At 38.8% G+C, this 16,286-nt stretch overlaps 1 protein-coding gene across 1 annotated transcript in view; it reads right to left on the reverse strand.

Moving 5' to 3' along the window:
* Positions 1-16,286, reverse strand: part of IMPG1 (interphotoreceptor matrix proteoglycan 1) — a 121,219-nt gene that overhangs the window by 18,976 nt on the left and 85,957 nt on the right. Inside the window, 3 exon segments of the mRNA XM_037518747.1 lie at positions 4,908-4,946; positions 4,949-5,127; positions 7,455-7,965. Of these exon segments, the coding sequence (XP_037374644.1) occupies positions 4,908-4,946; positions 4,949-5,127; positions 7,455-7,965 (729 nt within the window).

The following is a 16,286-nucleotide window of genomic DNA, read 5'->3' on the forward strand; positions in this document are numbered from 1 at the left end:
TTGTTCTCCAGGAACCTGAAGTAATAATCTTCATTCGGGGTCTAGGGACCTGAGAGGCTGCATGAGCAGTTGGTTGCACTGGTTGGTTTTACTAGGAGGACATTTTAATCAGTTATCTTGTCAATCACCATGACAGCTTACAGTCAAATGCACCTCCAAAAGGAGAAAATCTGGATCAGTCAGTCACACTGAAAATCTAGGAGCAAAATAGCTGTCATATTGCTAGATTTAAAAAGGGTAAAGAAAGCAAGGAAACTATTGAAAAATTGTTGGCATATTTTCCCTTATTTTGTTTTAAAACGTAGATGCCTGTTTCTTCTATAATCAACATATTAATTTTGTGAATATTTCCCCAAACCACAATTGTGCAGGAGAACTGATGTTAGAAAGATGTTACTGTAACTATGCAGTTTCTTTTTTAAGAACAGTATTTAGCATTTGAGATTCAACAAGTTTTATAAGATATGAGATTTGCAGAAGTATGAAGTGAATGAACTCTGTTTGAAAGCAGTGGTTGTGAATGTTTTAGGTTTGGGGCTGTCTCCTCCTGGATTCCAACAAGCTGTGAACCGAGAAGAGGCATGTGAATGAAGGTGGGGGTGTTTGTGAGTCTGTGTCTGAGGGGGTCCCTGCCCACTACTTGCTGGTTCCCGGGTGGTCACCTGCCTCTCCTTTGCAGTCCCCACTGCCCACCGCTAGCACTGGCACCCACATGGTGTCCTGACTTTTCAGCTCTGGTGCTGAAAAGATTTGTTCCTTACCCAAAGGTTACCCAGGTTCCCCTGACCTTTACAACTTGACCTCAACTTTTCTCTCTTCATTGGGCAGTTTTAGCAGGAATTCTGCTAGGAATCCTCCTCCCTGCTGACTGGACGAAACATTTTGTGGACAGGTTGGCACAGTGACATCTTACTATAAATAGAAGAACTTTGGGATATTGAATTTATCCATTTTGATTTATATAGAGGAATTCATAAAGTTCATTGTCATTTATTTTTAACTTTTAGAAAAGCCATATTATGCTGTCTAATTCTGCTGTTCTCAAAGCCTTTCATGCAGGCATTATTCAGGTCCTAGCTGGCTCATGACAGCCATTTCTTGGAAGACCTCTCTCATTCATTCATTCTGTCAGTTTTCAATGTATTAAAAATTTAGATTGTTCTCGCTCTCCAAGTATCTTGTAAGAAATAAGGTAATTTGCCAGCTTGTCCAGCACACTCTGGCCTTCTCTTTTTGTTCTACCACTAGAGGTATAAATTGGGCACGCTGCCTCACAGAGCACTAAGCAACCTGGAGGCATTTCTTGGATAGCTCAGCATAAATTTGGCTCCAGCAGGGACTGAAACGAATGTTAACACCAGCTCATTGCTACTGCGGTTGGCTTAGAGGGAGAGCTAAATAACAGAACTGTTCACAGGAAAGTACTGAAAATCATTCCATTCCAATCTCCATGCAAAGACCTTGTCATGCACCTTTTATTGTCCTCATTGGCAATATGCAGCTCACACATTATTTGTCATGTTAATAGAGATGATGTTATAATAGTTACTACTAACCTTATTTTTTAGGAAACTATAGTATGTCAAATGCATACTAAGTGCTGTAAATATATTTAAATTAAAAAAATTTTAGAATGCTCTTTATTTTGACAGTCATTGGACATGTGTAAGGCCTGTTCACAAGCACGGTTTGAACTTATTTACAAAATCTGTTTTCTCATTTTGCAGCTGCTTCTTTCCCTTTGTATTTGCTGTTACTAACTAGTCCCTCTATCTTAACATCTACAGTTATTAGTGGGTGTGAACATACAGACAGGTTCTAGAAACCTGTGTGGAGAATCTACTTCAAAATGGAGTTGATACAGTGACAAAAGGACCTATCTCTCTGCCCCACCAGATAAACATTCTTATCTCTCGCACTTAACAAGTCTGTCTTTCTACTTAACAAGTCTGTCTTTCTGCATTCGAAGGGGAAAAAAAGAGGATTTCTTAGATGACAATATGGAAATTAAACACCAGGGGGTTAACAAAGCTGAGCTTGTGCTGACTCTTGCCAATCTCCAAATGCCTGCACAGAAAGACCTCCTCGGTGGTGCAGTAGTTGAGCACGGGGTTGCGAAGCTGCCAGCAGCCTCTGTAGCGCGGGTTCGATACCCAGCTGCTGCCCGGCCGCTGGGGGAGGGTCCCACATGGCGCGCCCGCTGCTCCCCTCAGCAGTGTACTTCGGTCCTTCTGCCTGCTCTGCTCCCTGCTCTGGCTCTGGTGAATTCTCTCACCCTCCTGCGCTTCTGACTGTACCCAGTGCTTGTATAAATAAATCTTTAAAAAAAAAAAAAAAGGCCATGCAGACCCTTGCCCATCTCCCCCATCCATCCTTTTATTTACTCTTTTGTATAAATAACCCTGCCCTCTGCCAAAGAGCAGGATGGTGGTCTTTCAGACACAAGTCTGCTGCCCTCCTCAGTTTGTCCACAAATTAAACTGCTTTCCTTCTCCTGAAACTGTTTCTTTTAATTGGCTGGGGGAAACCGAGGCGGGCCTTTGGTATCAGAGTGAGCTTCTATGGAATAAGTCACTGAGCCCTGGCTCATGGTGAACCAAGGCAGAGGAAGGGACCAAATTAGGCTACAAGCTTGGGACACTGAGTTACAGAGAAACAACATACCGAAAAACACCTGATTTTTTCTGTTTGAGGGAAATGGGAGGTGTCCTGAATTCACATTTCTACATTGCCCATTGACTAGAAGTCACTAAAGATACCTAATTTTGAAAGTCTTTTAGTTAATCCTTACAACTCTTCCTATTTTTATTTTACAGTTGTGGAAATCGAATGTTACTGTCAGCACACTGGGTTCACATTCAGAACCATGGCCCTCCAAGGCCTTTGGTATGCTGTGCTTCCTTCTGACTTCACCCGGCTTCCTCATGCATCCTGGCAATGCACTACTAGCTTCTGCCCTGTTTTTAAGGTACTACCTAGCAGCACTTACATGGAATGTTTATATAGTTTATATAGTTGGATGGTTCTCTAAATAGAACATCAGGTCCCCAAGGGAGGAAGAGGAAGAAAGAGAGGGTTTTGGAAAAACACCTCCATTATGGTTTCCCAGTGTCTCCCTAAGTCCTTTTCAGCTGACTGAAGAACTTGGTCTTTTAACTGGCAGCGACTTCTTCATTCCTTCTCAAATCAGGGTTCCTAGTCTTCAGGAGGGAGAGGGTTTACAAGCACTTAGGCGGGTCTTTGATTTCCTGGGGAGTCCAGAGGGCTTACTTAGTGGCCCTGTTCTGAGGTAAGCACGCTCAGGCTTAGCGCCCGAGGGTGCTCTGTCTTTTTAAAGATCCTGTTTACTAAGGTAGGAGGCAATTTTCTTAAAGTTGCTCGAAGTTCTGCTCTGTCGAAGATAAATGTCTCCCAACTGAGCCTTTTTGTTTGCATTTTGCCCAAGGCCTTTTTCCCTCTGCCTTCATTGTTAGTCCACAGAAAGCCAGAGAGGATGGTAAAGATTCACCTCACTAATTCATAACCAATTAGGAAGCTTTGTTTTGAACCTGCCAGAAGGTGGCATTGGGAGTGAATTTGGAGCCTCCTCCCACCCTTGCACTCCAGGGAATTGAAAGACTTACTTCAATTGGTTAGAAAACAGAATTTTGAAACTAATGGTGGAAAACGTTCTAATTTGAGCATCGCTGGTTGAATGGCACAAACACTGTGCTTTATTATCAGAACAAATGTTTGCTCTCTGTTATGTAGCTTTGGGTTAAACCTCCATATGTTTAAGCATTTTCTTCACATCCAACTTTTATTTGTTTTAATCTGCACATATACAAATGGGAGGTGTATTTTTTCTTCTTTATTTTGGTGATGGTGAAATTGCTTTTTTCTAAGCTTGAATCTTGGTCTAATGATTATTTTTCTCTCCTCAGGATGCTGTCTCAGTTTTATCTTGAATTGTGTCCTGAAGAGGTGATTCTGATAGTTCACCGGGACTGGAAGTTCTCACAGGTAGGAATACCCTACGTTGTTGCAGTTCACTGAGAAAATGCTTTTGACTTCTAGCAGAAGGTAAATTAGGTTGGCTGTGGGCTACATTCAAAACAAAATCTCTTAAGCTTGGCAAAAGTTTTGTTTTGAGTGGAAATTAAGTTCTCAGATTGTGAAGAAATGAGTTTATTTGCTTTTTAATGTAGGGAGACTTTAAACTGCATGTTTTAAGATCTCTTCTAATAAGATGATGGATAACTTTTATTTTGTGTGGTTTTTTAAAAAAGATTTATTTATTTATGCAGCAAGAGCTGGGTGTAGACCAGAGATGTGGGGGAGTGAGAGGATTCACCAGAGACAGAGTGGGGAGCAGAACAGGTAGGTCCACTGAAATACACTGCTGAAGGGAGAAATGGGCGAGACAGGAGAGGTCTGCTGTGCCACGTGGGTTAGCTCCCCAGTGGGGGATTGAATTCATGCAGCAGTGGTGATAGCTTCATGGTGCTGAGACTTAACCCTTTGTGCTACTAGGAAGGCCCCTATTTTGTGTGATTTTAATTTGATTTTTGTGACCTCAAAATTGAACTGCATGCTCAAACAAACAGAGACCAAAACTACCACAGTTTTCCATTTTGGATTTTTTTTTTAGATTTTTATTTTTATTTATTTATACAAGCACTGGGTACAGTCAGAAGCGCGGGAGGGTGAGAGAATTCACTAGAGCCAGAGTGGGGAGCAGAACAGGCAGACTGACGAAATACACTGCTGAGGGGAGCAGCGGGCACGGCAGGAGAGGTCTGTGCACCATGTGGGACCCTTGCTGGTGGCCGGGGTTCGAACCAGCACTGCAGAGGCTGCGGGTAGCTTTGCAGCCCAGCGCTCAACCACTGCACCACCAGGGGAGGCCCTGGATTTTTTTTTTTAACTTGGTTCAATGTTGAGAGAGTAGCTGTCAATTTCCAGATCAAGTTTTGGGCTGCCACAGAACAAAAATCTTCCAAGACACCATGCACAACCTTGGTGAGGTTATATGGCACCAACCTAGCAAACCTCACTTTGTTATTCACAATCACACTCCTATTTCTGAAACTGAGTATTTCAAGTTGCTTAACTCCTGTAAGATTGGATTGTAGATATAGAACCAGCTGCAAAATAAAAGATGGTTTACTCTTAACTGTGTTCTAAATGCTCAGCTGCTGCTAATTCTGTTTAGACTCACTTTTCATTATCTGAAGCATAAATTTCAGTTCCTTTTTTATTATTTTTGTTTTTGTGTTTGGATTTAAACTGAAATCAGACACCACTATTTAATGATCTATTTGCAGTAATTATTGCCCACATTTCCACCTTTCTCTCTGTGTATTGAGATGAATGGGCAGTGATTTTCTTCATGATGAATTGTAAGGACAGAGGATTAAAAAAAAATCCAGGCCAAAGCTATCAGCAAAGTGGGAATGCCAAGTTCAGTTATTGAAATAAAATTCAAGTAAATAAAAACAAGTTCAAGCACAGCTCAGGAGCAGACTGACCTACCCGCATGTAAATGGAACATCTATTTGAAGCCCATCAATTTGAAAATGACCAATTGAAATATACAACAGCTTAAGCATCAGCTTGTCTGTCTATGCAGGGCATGTTTCATGGTTGAAGAAAATGCAGTACACTGGAAAGAGTGGGCTCCTGACAGTCAGGAGACGGGTGTCAGTTCTGGAACTCTTCCTAACTAGCTGCGTGACCTTCATCAAGCTACTAAACCACTGAATTGGACGTCAGTGCCTGTATCTGAAATGGTAGGGAAGAAGAAACAGGAGTTCCTTAAGAACGCTGTCCAAGCTAATTTCTTAATATCAAAAGTATGCCCCAGAGAAATGGGCTTCAGGTCCCCAAGGCTGTCTCTGAGCTACAATCATTCTTGAGAGATATTTTCAAAATATTTGAAACTCTACAATATTTGCCTTGTTCCTGGCCCTAAAAGTGAGCCCCTCATCCATGATCCTGCACCTCTGAACCCAGAGAGGACACACATGCGTGTTACAATGTCCTGCACAGGCAGGCTTGACCCTGACCTTCTCTGTCTTTGGCCCTACTGCAGCAGTATTTTGATTTGAAACCTCCGCCTTCTGACTCTCCTCCCAATGTAATTAGGAAAATAAAATGAAAGTTTCTATGTGTAGAACTTCTTAATCTAGTCTTTCTTGATTTGTCCTACTTACATTGGGCTCTTTCTTTGTGTTTTAGCATTGCTTTGACCTGTGGTGGGAATTTCTTGTCTTCACTTAATGTGCTGACAGCTGTCTTTCCAAATCCATTCTCCTCTTCTTCATGGGAAAAAGGCTACATAGAGACCACATTTTCAAGCCTTCCTTGCAAGAGGCTACACGATTAGTTCTCTCAAATGGAAACTGCTTGCTCTGGGCTTCCTCTCTTTCCCTGTCTCACAAATGGAAACATGGATGTACCAGTAACCCAGCTTTGACTGTGTGAATGAAGAAACACTTTTGTAGTTGGCAGACTTATAAGATGAAAGGAATGTTGGTCCCTGGATGACATTGTCAGCAGAACTGTGGCATCCACCAAGTCAAAGAGAAATACACTTCTATCATATTTAAATTACTGTAGTCTTGATCTCTTCGTTATGGCAGCTTAGCATGTGCCCTAATTTATACTGTGTCCCAATATCTACTCCTCTTATTATGAAGGTGGGGGAAATTCCTTTAAAGTACACTTAGTATTCCTTTAAAGTACACTTAAAAATTGGCTTTTATGTGATTTTAATTTGCATAATGATTAAACCCATATGAAGCTTACAAATTATTTTCATTATTTTCAGAAATTCTGCAATCTATGTGATATGCATTGTGTACTTGACTTTAATTGTACATGATTATAGAGATGTATCACATAGTTCAGTATTATATGCTTATTTCCTTTTGTACATATAGAAACACAACACATGTGAGTTCAGGGGATGTTTTATTATAAAAACATATATACCATCATGACCGTCTGCTTATTTTGTTAGAGATCAGTGATAAGCCATTTAGCTTTTAAATAAAAAGAGTCCTTACAACTTGAACTCTAAGCCTCATCTGTGCTGGACCATTCTAGTTGTATTATTTTTTTAGGTGATTGGAAAACAGCCTGGGGCAATATAATTTAGGAAACGCTTGCTTATATTCTTTCAAATTCCAAGTTCAGTACTTGTGTGACTATGCATCATTCCTGGAAAAACTAAATTAGGGAAAATTATAATGAAAAGATCTAAAGGATAAGTTTGTTCCCAGTATTTGCCTCTTGTGTCCACTATTGAACTCACTTGCCTATTGGATCTGAATCCATCTCAACACTCTAGATGAATGCCTTCAGCAATAGCTCTTCTGATCTGCATTGCTTGAGAGAGTCAGTGATTTTATTAGAAAGTAACAATGAAAAACAGGAGACACATAATGAATTATATACAGTGCCTACTCTCCAGCTGTATGAATCGTAGCTCCAGATCTTGGTACACCAGAGAGCTCTTGTAGAACAAGTTGTTGGAGAAGGGTATGTTAGCTACATGCAGACTGAAGAGCACCACCAGCTCTTGGCCCTTGGAGGCCACGGTCATAGAACTAGTGGTCACATACTGTAAAGTGGGGACAGGAGTGGTGTTTGCCAAGAAAGGATCTGGAATGGAATCATACCCACGGAGTCCTGGTATCTCGGAGGAGACAGGAGTATTAGGTAGATCCATCCCATCTATATCTTAACTTCCTGTACTTAACCTGCTATCTTCTGTAGCTGTAGATGAATGTGGTATTTTTGGAGCTGACTAACTGATGGCAAAATAATCATCAGTCAGGATGTTTAGTCCTGAGATTAGCATTGTCTGGTCAGTGGACATTTTATCTGTGGCACTTTGATCAGTCACAGGCAAAACACTCAATAAAGTAAAGAAAGGCAGAGTTTCTGAGAGGACAGTGGGGGCCATAGCAGGTGGAGTTCAAGTATTGTCTGAGGAGTCATCTCCTGAGACCAATTCATTTTGTCTTATCATTTCCCCAAAGAATAGAAAGCATAAAAAAGGAGTTATACAATAAAAAATAATTTTGCATTGATTATTTTAATGTTGTACTTTAAAAATAAGAAATTGGTACAGAAAGAGTAAGCATCTGTGTGTCCATAGGAAAACAGAAGGTGGGTTTCTGTATCCATCTTCTCTGGCTCAATACTTCTAGAGAGATGAGACTAAAAGAACATGAGTTAGCGTACACCTTCATCAAGCTGCTTACCCATGATATTAAACCTAGTGCCCTTGAATTTCTGAAATTACCGCAGAATAAAACTCAATACATCTGTTATCAGGTGGTAAAACTGACCTGGTCATAGGTGGGCCAAGCCAAAGATGGCATTAGAATAGGTTTGGATCCCATATGCTCACCTGGAACTCCCAGCAAATTAGTTGGGCAATTTTGACCCAGAAATTTTATTCATCTTCCAATCACGCAAGCCAGCATTTTAAGCAATTGAATTTTTTGTGATCCCAGTTATCACATTTTGATAGTTTCACCACTGATAGTTGAAATTATGCCTTTCCAAAATTGAATAATGTGACAGAATATCATGGCAATTTGCAAAACAATGTTGAAGAATAAAGGTGACACTTATAATTTGAATTTTATATTGATCATACAACTTGCTAAATGTTTGATAAAATTTAAAGGTTTTGTCACTTTTATATGATTATACCATGATAATTTCTACTATCACTTTGCTTGATTTTTTTGTGGTAAGTACATATTGAACTACTGAAGTCCACTCCCTTCTTGGTGCAAAATTGAATTCAATAAATAGTTATGAACTAAGAAAGTGGTTATACGAAACTTTCAGATAAAGAGATTGGTGGGTTATTAAAATATTCCAATAAACCTAAATCCAGAGTCACTGACAATATTTAAGGCATTAGATAGATCAAAACAGGGAGCTTTCTGTGATTACTTCAGTTGGCATTTTGGCAAATATGTGGGAAAGCTGTGTTGAAATACAAATGCTAAGCATGATGAATGGACTGTCTGGAGACAGATATAATCTTTGGACTCTCGGTGAGCTAATTTACTAGAGTGCAATCACCAAACTGAAACTCCAAGTGATAAACAGCTTTGAAAGGTGGAATCATATTAGTTTTATTAGTTTCTTAAAATAAAACTGGTCTCTTGGTGAATTGTACCCAGATTTCAGAGAAGCACCCTCTATTCTCTCATCTGGAGAGGGTGCCTAGGTGTGTTTACTCATAATTCATTCAACTGTCAGAAATAATATTTGCTAACATCCAAGTTCACTCTGGATACACACATGTATCTTTATTCAAATCTCCACTGTGATAGAATGAATATTTGCATCCTTCTCAAATTCTTATATTGAAGCCCTAATGTCTAATGTGATAACATGTGGAGGTGGGGTCATTGGGAAGCAATGAGATCATGAGGGTGGAATCCTCATGAGCAGGATTAGTGACTTTATAGGAAGGGACATGAGATAAATGATCTCTTTCCCTCTGCCCTGTGAGATTATAAGACTGCATCTGTCTGCAAACCAGGAATAGGGCCTTCACTAGGAATTAAATCAGTTGGCAACTTGACCTGGGACTTGCCAGTTTCCAGAACCATGAGATATAAATTGTTATTGTTTAAGCCACTCAGGCTATGACATTTTGTTATAGCAGCCTGAGTGAACTAAGACCTCTTGGAAGGATCTGGGATGAGTAAATTGAGAGACTTCAAGTGCTATCACAGATGTGATTTGACTTCTTTTTGTGTCATGGGGAAATGCATGTGATTCTGTCATGTGATCTCTGTGCTCCTCCAGATGATAAATGTTGGGGAAGAAGCATAATGATTGATGTGCTCCTGGGCCAGAATCTCATTACTCATGTATTTCTCATTATATAGACTTTGGCTAAATTAAAACAATCTGCTTCACTATATCACCAACAAATAAAAATGAATTTCTAACCTTTTCCCTCTGTGGCATCTTAATATAAATTATTAATATTCACAAGGAATCTAACAAAATTATTTCACTCATAGAACACTTGACTATTTAAATGTGGGATCACTAGAAAAAATACAGGATTCTCATTATAACATACTTATACTAAAAAATTATTCATTGTTTACCTGAAATTTATGTGTATGTTTTTGTTGAATTTAGCAGCCCTATTTAAATTTCATTCTAAAAGATTCCTTCTATCTCTCTTGGCTTGATATAAAAACTACTCAGGCTAATAAAATACATAGAAGAAAACAGGCAAAATACTCCATGACCTAGGCTTCAGAGATGTCTTTGTGGATTCGTCAATAGCAAGAGAAGCAAATGAGAATTTAAAACAACTGGGACTGAATTAAACTATAAAAGCTTCTGCACAGTGAAAGAAACTGTCACTAAAACCAGAAGACACCATACTGAATGGGAGAAAATATTTGCCCACCATACATCCTACGAAAGGCTGATATCCAAGATCTACAAAGAATTCACAATTCTACCAAAAGGACACAAATAACCCATCAAAAATTGGGCAGAAATGTTAAATAGCTATTGTCCAAAGAAGATATGCAGATGGGCAACAGACACATGAAAAAATGCTCATCATCACTTATCATCAGGGGAATGCAAATCAAAACTACAATGTGAGAATGGTCTATATCCAAAGAACCAGAAACAACAAGTGCTAGCAAGGGTGTGGAGAAAGAGTTACCCTATTAATTACACAGTTGATGGGAATGTAGGTTTTTTAGTTTCTGTGGAATAAAGCATGAAACTTCCTGAAAATATTAATGATTTATGATATGATCCAGAAATATTTTATGATATGATATGATCATATCATAATATGATAATATATCATAATATGATATATTATTTATGATATGATCCAGAAACTTCCTGAAAATATTAAGATTTATGATATGATCTAGCCACTCCGCTCCTAGGTATCTATCTGAAATATGCATAAGCACTAATTCAAAGGGAATATATGTACTCCTATGTTCATTGTAATACTATTTACAATAGCCAAGTTAATGGAAACAACCTAAATACCCAAACACAGATGAGTAGATTTAGGAAGATATGGTATAAATATACAATGGAATACTACACATTTATAAAAATGATAAACTCTTGCCATTTTTGGCAACATGGGTGAAAGTGGAGAGGATTTTACTAAGCAAAATAAGTTGGAAGGAGAAAGACAAATATTGGATGATTTCATTAATATGTGGTATATAGAGAAACAAAATGAAGGGTCAGACAAAACCAAACCAATAACAAATCCTAGAAATCTGACTGTACAATTGAGGCTACCAGAGGGGAAAATGGAGGGGACAAAACCCAGTGGGGAGGGGCACAATGGACAATGATGGAAGATACCTTGGTTGTGGTGGGTGTGGTGTGATAACATATGCCTGAAAGATGTGATCCTAGATCTCTAAATCATATACTCTGTTGTAAACCCAGGTGATCTCAAAACAAAAAACAAAACACCAGCAAACAAATCCTCTCCAATGAAACAACAAAAAAACTTTCATTGAAATAAAATATCATCCAAACCTTAACACTACTTCAACTGTTTTTAGATAAATTTTTTTTTTTATCAGATTCTTACGGAACAATTAGACAGATCAGTAATATAGATCATTCCAACATTAATTTATTTACACTGCATTGAGAAGTCAATCACTAAAAGCAAGACCATATATTTCACTGTGAGTCTTACAAAATAAAAAAATGCAAAATAACTAGATTTTCAGTTGCTATGTTAGAGTGTGTGTGGGTTTCTGTGAAGGTCCAGGCATGTTTATATAATATGTGAGCATGGTGGACCATGAAATGTACTAACCCTAAGTACAGCGAGTCCTCCATTAACATTGTAGATAGGCTCTTGGAAATTCAACTTAAGCAACTTAAGCAAAACTTATAATGATGTACACTGTAACATTGTTTCTGATTTTTCTCAACCATGTTATGTTGAAAAATGCTAAATGAAATTATATTATTTATGGACTTGTTATACATGAAATCAGACCCAGCTGAAGCCCAAAGTGAGGTAAGTCAGTAATGGGTGAAGATGCGCACAGTGGAGGTAGCCACACAGAAAATGAGGAAGGTGTGAGGGCAAGTTTAGATGAAAGGGTATTTTATTTTATTTTTATTATTTTTTAAAGATTTATTTATTTATATATACAAGAAATGGGTATAGGCCAGAGGTATGGGTTGTGTGTGAAAGGATTCACCAGAGACAGAGTGGGGAACCGAACAAGTGGATTGACTGAAATACTCTGCTGAGAGGAGCAGCAGGTGAGACAGGAAAGATCTGCTGTGCCCTGTGGCTTAGCTCCCTGGCTGGGGATCGAAGTCATGCTGCAGTGACTGTGGATAGCTTCATAGTGGCTGCGACTTAACCCCTTGAGCTACCACGGAGGCCCTGAAAGGGTATTTTAAATACCTATAGAAAGGGTCACAAATATTCACATACACACTAAATCATAAGGATCATAAGTATCAAGTGTTCATTTACTTTGTTTAAAAATCTAGTAAGAGATTGTATCATCTCTTTTAGATCTTTAAGTACTATGACCAGCACATGCTTAATTTTATAGCAAACAAACCCATTCCTTTTTTTTTTTTTTTGTGGGACCCTCGCCGTGGCTGGGGAATGAACCGGTGCTGCACAGGCTGCAGGCAGCCTCACACCCCAGCGCTCAACCGCTGCGCCACCAGGGGAGGCACCCCATTCCTATTATTATATGAAGAAAGTTATTACTGTCCTTTTTGGCAAAATGTAGAGATAGGAACTAAGTGTTATTCATTCATTCAATGAATAGATAGTCCACTAAGTGCCAGGAACTGTGCAGGTGCTGGATATATCAGGGAATGGCAGATGAAAATATCTGACCCAAGGAGCTTATTATCTAGCAGAGGAAACCAGAAAAGAAAAAAATAAAAAAACACCAAATGTATATTTAATCAGGTAGTTATTAGTATTATGAAATAAAATGAAGCAGGAACGAGGGTAGGAATGCTAGCTTGCAGTTTTATGCCATATACATATATATATATATATTCTAAAAAATATAGAATTTCAACAAGAAGGAAGGAGGTAAGAGAGGTTAGCCATGAAGCAAAAGAAAAAGTGACAGTGGAAGAAGTGTGTATTTCATGGTCAAGGAGCAGCTGATTGGGAGGGGAGCAGGCTAGGATGGAGCACTATCTTATCAATCAGGTATAAGTGTGACTACTGTTATTTTCTAACACACAAAATTGGAAAAAAACCCTCCTAGGTTCCCTTTCTTAGGATGTGTTTACCTACAATGACGGGGTAGGCTAAGAAATAGGAAGAAATGGGATATTGAAAAAAAATGTTAGGGAGATTTCCAGGAAAATGGGTCTTGCAGGGATTCAGGTACTATAGGTGTGAAAGGCAACCAGTTAAGACTGGATTCATCACAGAGGTGGAATGCTTGTGTCACCAAGTCCTCTGCCATTGTACTCAGTTTTTTGTTTTTTACTTGACACAGCTGCCAGAGGAAGTGCTATACAAGACAAGAAAATCCACAGAGAAAAGACCTCAGATATAGGGGTCCAGGAATCCAACTTAGGGGCAAAGGCCAAGGATTAGATTTGGAAGGATGACAGCAAAGGGAGATTGCAAGTGACAGCTGTTCTTAAGGCTCAGACAGTAGCAGTCCAGAGAAGAAGGGAAGGTCTCTGAGACTTGGAAATGATAACTTACCTAGTATGGAATATTATTCTGGAAATTTCAATGGGAAATTTGAGAAGAACGGGAAATAAGTACAATGAAAATTAAGCAAATGGAAAAAAAAAAAAAAGCAAAGAAAACAGCTCCAGGAACACAGAGCAGATAGGTCAGCTGTGAATATGTATGAGAACATTGGATACTGATTTAACAGTGATCACTATATTGGGAGGATGGGTGGCAGCAGAGCAATGGTATAAGAAAGGCAAACCTTTATGTGCAATAATAGGAAGTCAATAAATGCTAGCTAAAACTGGCGACTCAAACAGTATGTTATTTAGAAACTACAAAAGAAAATCGTTAACTGAATTAAGAGACTACTTCTGGCAAGTGACCCTGCTTTATGGGGAGGTGTGAGATGGTGGAAGTCTGCAGTTGTCAGAACACGGTAAAAACATCAACCTCTATAGTTTGAGACAATTGCATATTCAAATGCAGTTATAAGAAATAATAGCGAATGGCATCAGTGTAAACAGTAGAGTAAGAAATTCCAAAAGTTAAGTAGTCTTTCATGTCTATGCTTTCTCACTATTTTTTTTTTTAAAGATTTATTTATTTTTATACAAGAGGTGGAGTACAGGCCAGATGCGCGGGAGGGTGAGAGGATTCACCAGAGACAGAGCGGGGAATAGAACAGACAGACTGACTGAAATACACTGCTGAGGGGAGCAGCAGGTAAGACAGGAGAGGTCTGCTTTGCCATGTGGGATTCTCGCAGGCTGGCAGGGATCGAACCCACGCTGCAGAGGCTGCGGACAGCTTCACAGTGCTGTGCTCAACTGCCTGTGCCACCAGGGAGGCCCTCTTACTATTTTATTTATATATAGTTCTATGAGGTAATGCCTCAAAACCTTGTCTTAGAATCTCAGGAGGCGGGATTGAGAGTGGGATGGAGGAAACTATTATTTATTTGGCATCTGTTATGTTCTAGGTATTGTGCAGGGATATTTTAAAAAATTCTCCATCTGCTCTAAGCCATTTTATAAGCTTCCAACTGATAATCTTCACTTGCTGCTTGAGGTGAATTATTTGAGTTTTTGAATTATCTGTCTAATTATGTCTTCTTAAGTGATTAAAGTGGGTGATTAAGAGGTAAATCAAGGCTAAAAAGATGAGTGTCTTCCCATCAGTGGTTATCATTAAAATAAAATATGCATGTCTATGTATTTTAATATGATGCATTCCTTTCCTGAAATCATCAATAAAGGGGCATTTTTTTCCCCAGCTTAATGTCCTTTTCCCTCACTAAACAAAAATGCTGAATGTGAAACCTTATTGACCTTAAACTCTGTTTCATACAATATGAAAACTACAAAGTTCAGAACTGCATTGCACCTGATGACTCTCTCTCTTTATTCTGAGTAACATGATCTTTAACAGCTTTCAATTTAGAATTAGCCCTATTAAGGAAAGAGTGAATAAAAGAAATAAATAAAAAGAGTCCATTTATGTCTTTCTTTGGCTCATCAGTGTCCTTAATAAACTTCACAATTGTCTTTTTTGAAGAAATTAATATTTTAGGGCAAATGAAGTAATTGCGACTTGGGTCTGATAATCAGTGATGCTGCAGCTTTAATCACATGGTTCCAGGTCCATTTTATACAGGTTCTAAATGATTTATCCTAAGATTACTGAAAAGGTTATGTTTTTCCAGTTCTGAGTTATAAGATAAACTGATCAATATATTTTTCTCTCTATTTACAATTATGTGTGTCAGAAGAGATAATAAAGATTAAGATTAAAATGTATCTTTAGGCCTGTGGAAGGCACACAAAACATTCCATGGTAATTACCTTTAATATGATTGTTGATGATCCTTACCTCCTGTGATTCCTCTCTCTCTGTAGCCCCTCCCACATTGCTTAGGGCTGATTTCCATAGAATGTCATGGAAGTGATGATTAAAACGTTCTAGTACCCAATTTTAATGTAGTGCGGGGAGGGTTTCTGCATATCACCAAGCAATTCTCTGACACCCTTGGATGTCCTACAATTCAACTCAATTCTGCCACTATCTTTTTTGAGGGAAAATCAAATTGTATAGATTAAGGGCTCAGGCTGAAAAGTCTGCCCTCCACTTCCAAGGTTCTAGTACCCAATTTTAATGCAGTGCGGGGAGGGTTTCTTCATATCACCAAGCAATTCTCTGACACCCTTGGATGTTCTACAATTCAACTCAATTCTGCCACTATCTTTTTTGAGGGAAAATCAAATTGTATAGATTAAGGGCTCAGGCTGAAAAGACTGCCCTCCACTTCCGATGCTAATTACAAGCCCTTGGTTGTTACTTGTGCTTCTTCCTGCCTGGCTGCAGATTGGAGATTCTGACAACTTTCTTCTTGGGTACAATTAATTTCCTAAAGTGAACTTTAGATGCTAGTTGCAACTCAAAATGGATTAAAGAACTAGACATAAGACCTGAAACCATAAAATACATGGAAAGAAATATAGGCGAAACACTACGTGATTTGCATATCAAAGACATCTTTACAGACACTTCACCCAAAGCAGTG

The sequence above is a fragment of the Talpa occidentalis genome, unplaced genomic scaffold (genome assembly GCF_014898055.3).
Source record: "Talpa occidentalis isolate TD23 unplaced genomic scaffold, MPIMG_talOcc4v2.1 talOcc4.2, whole genome shotgun sequence".
In the NCBI taxonomy this organism is placed as follows: Eukaryota; Metazoa; Chordata; class Mammalia; order Eulipotyphla; family Talpidae; genus Talpa; species Talpa occidentalis.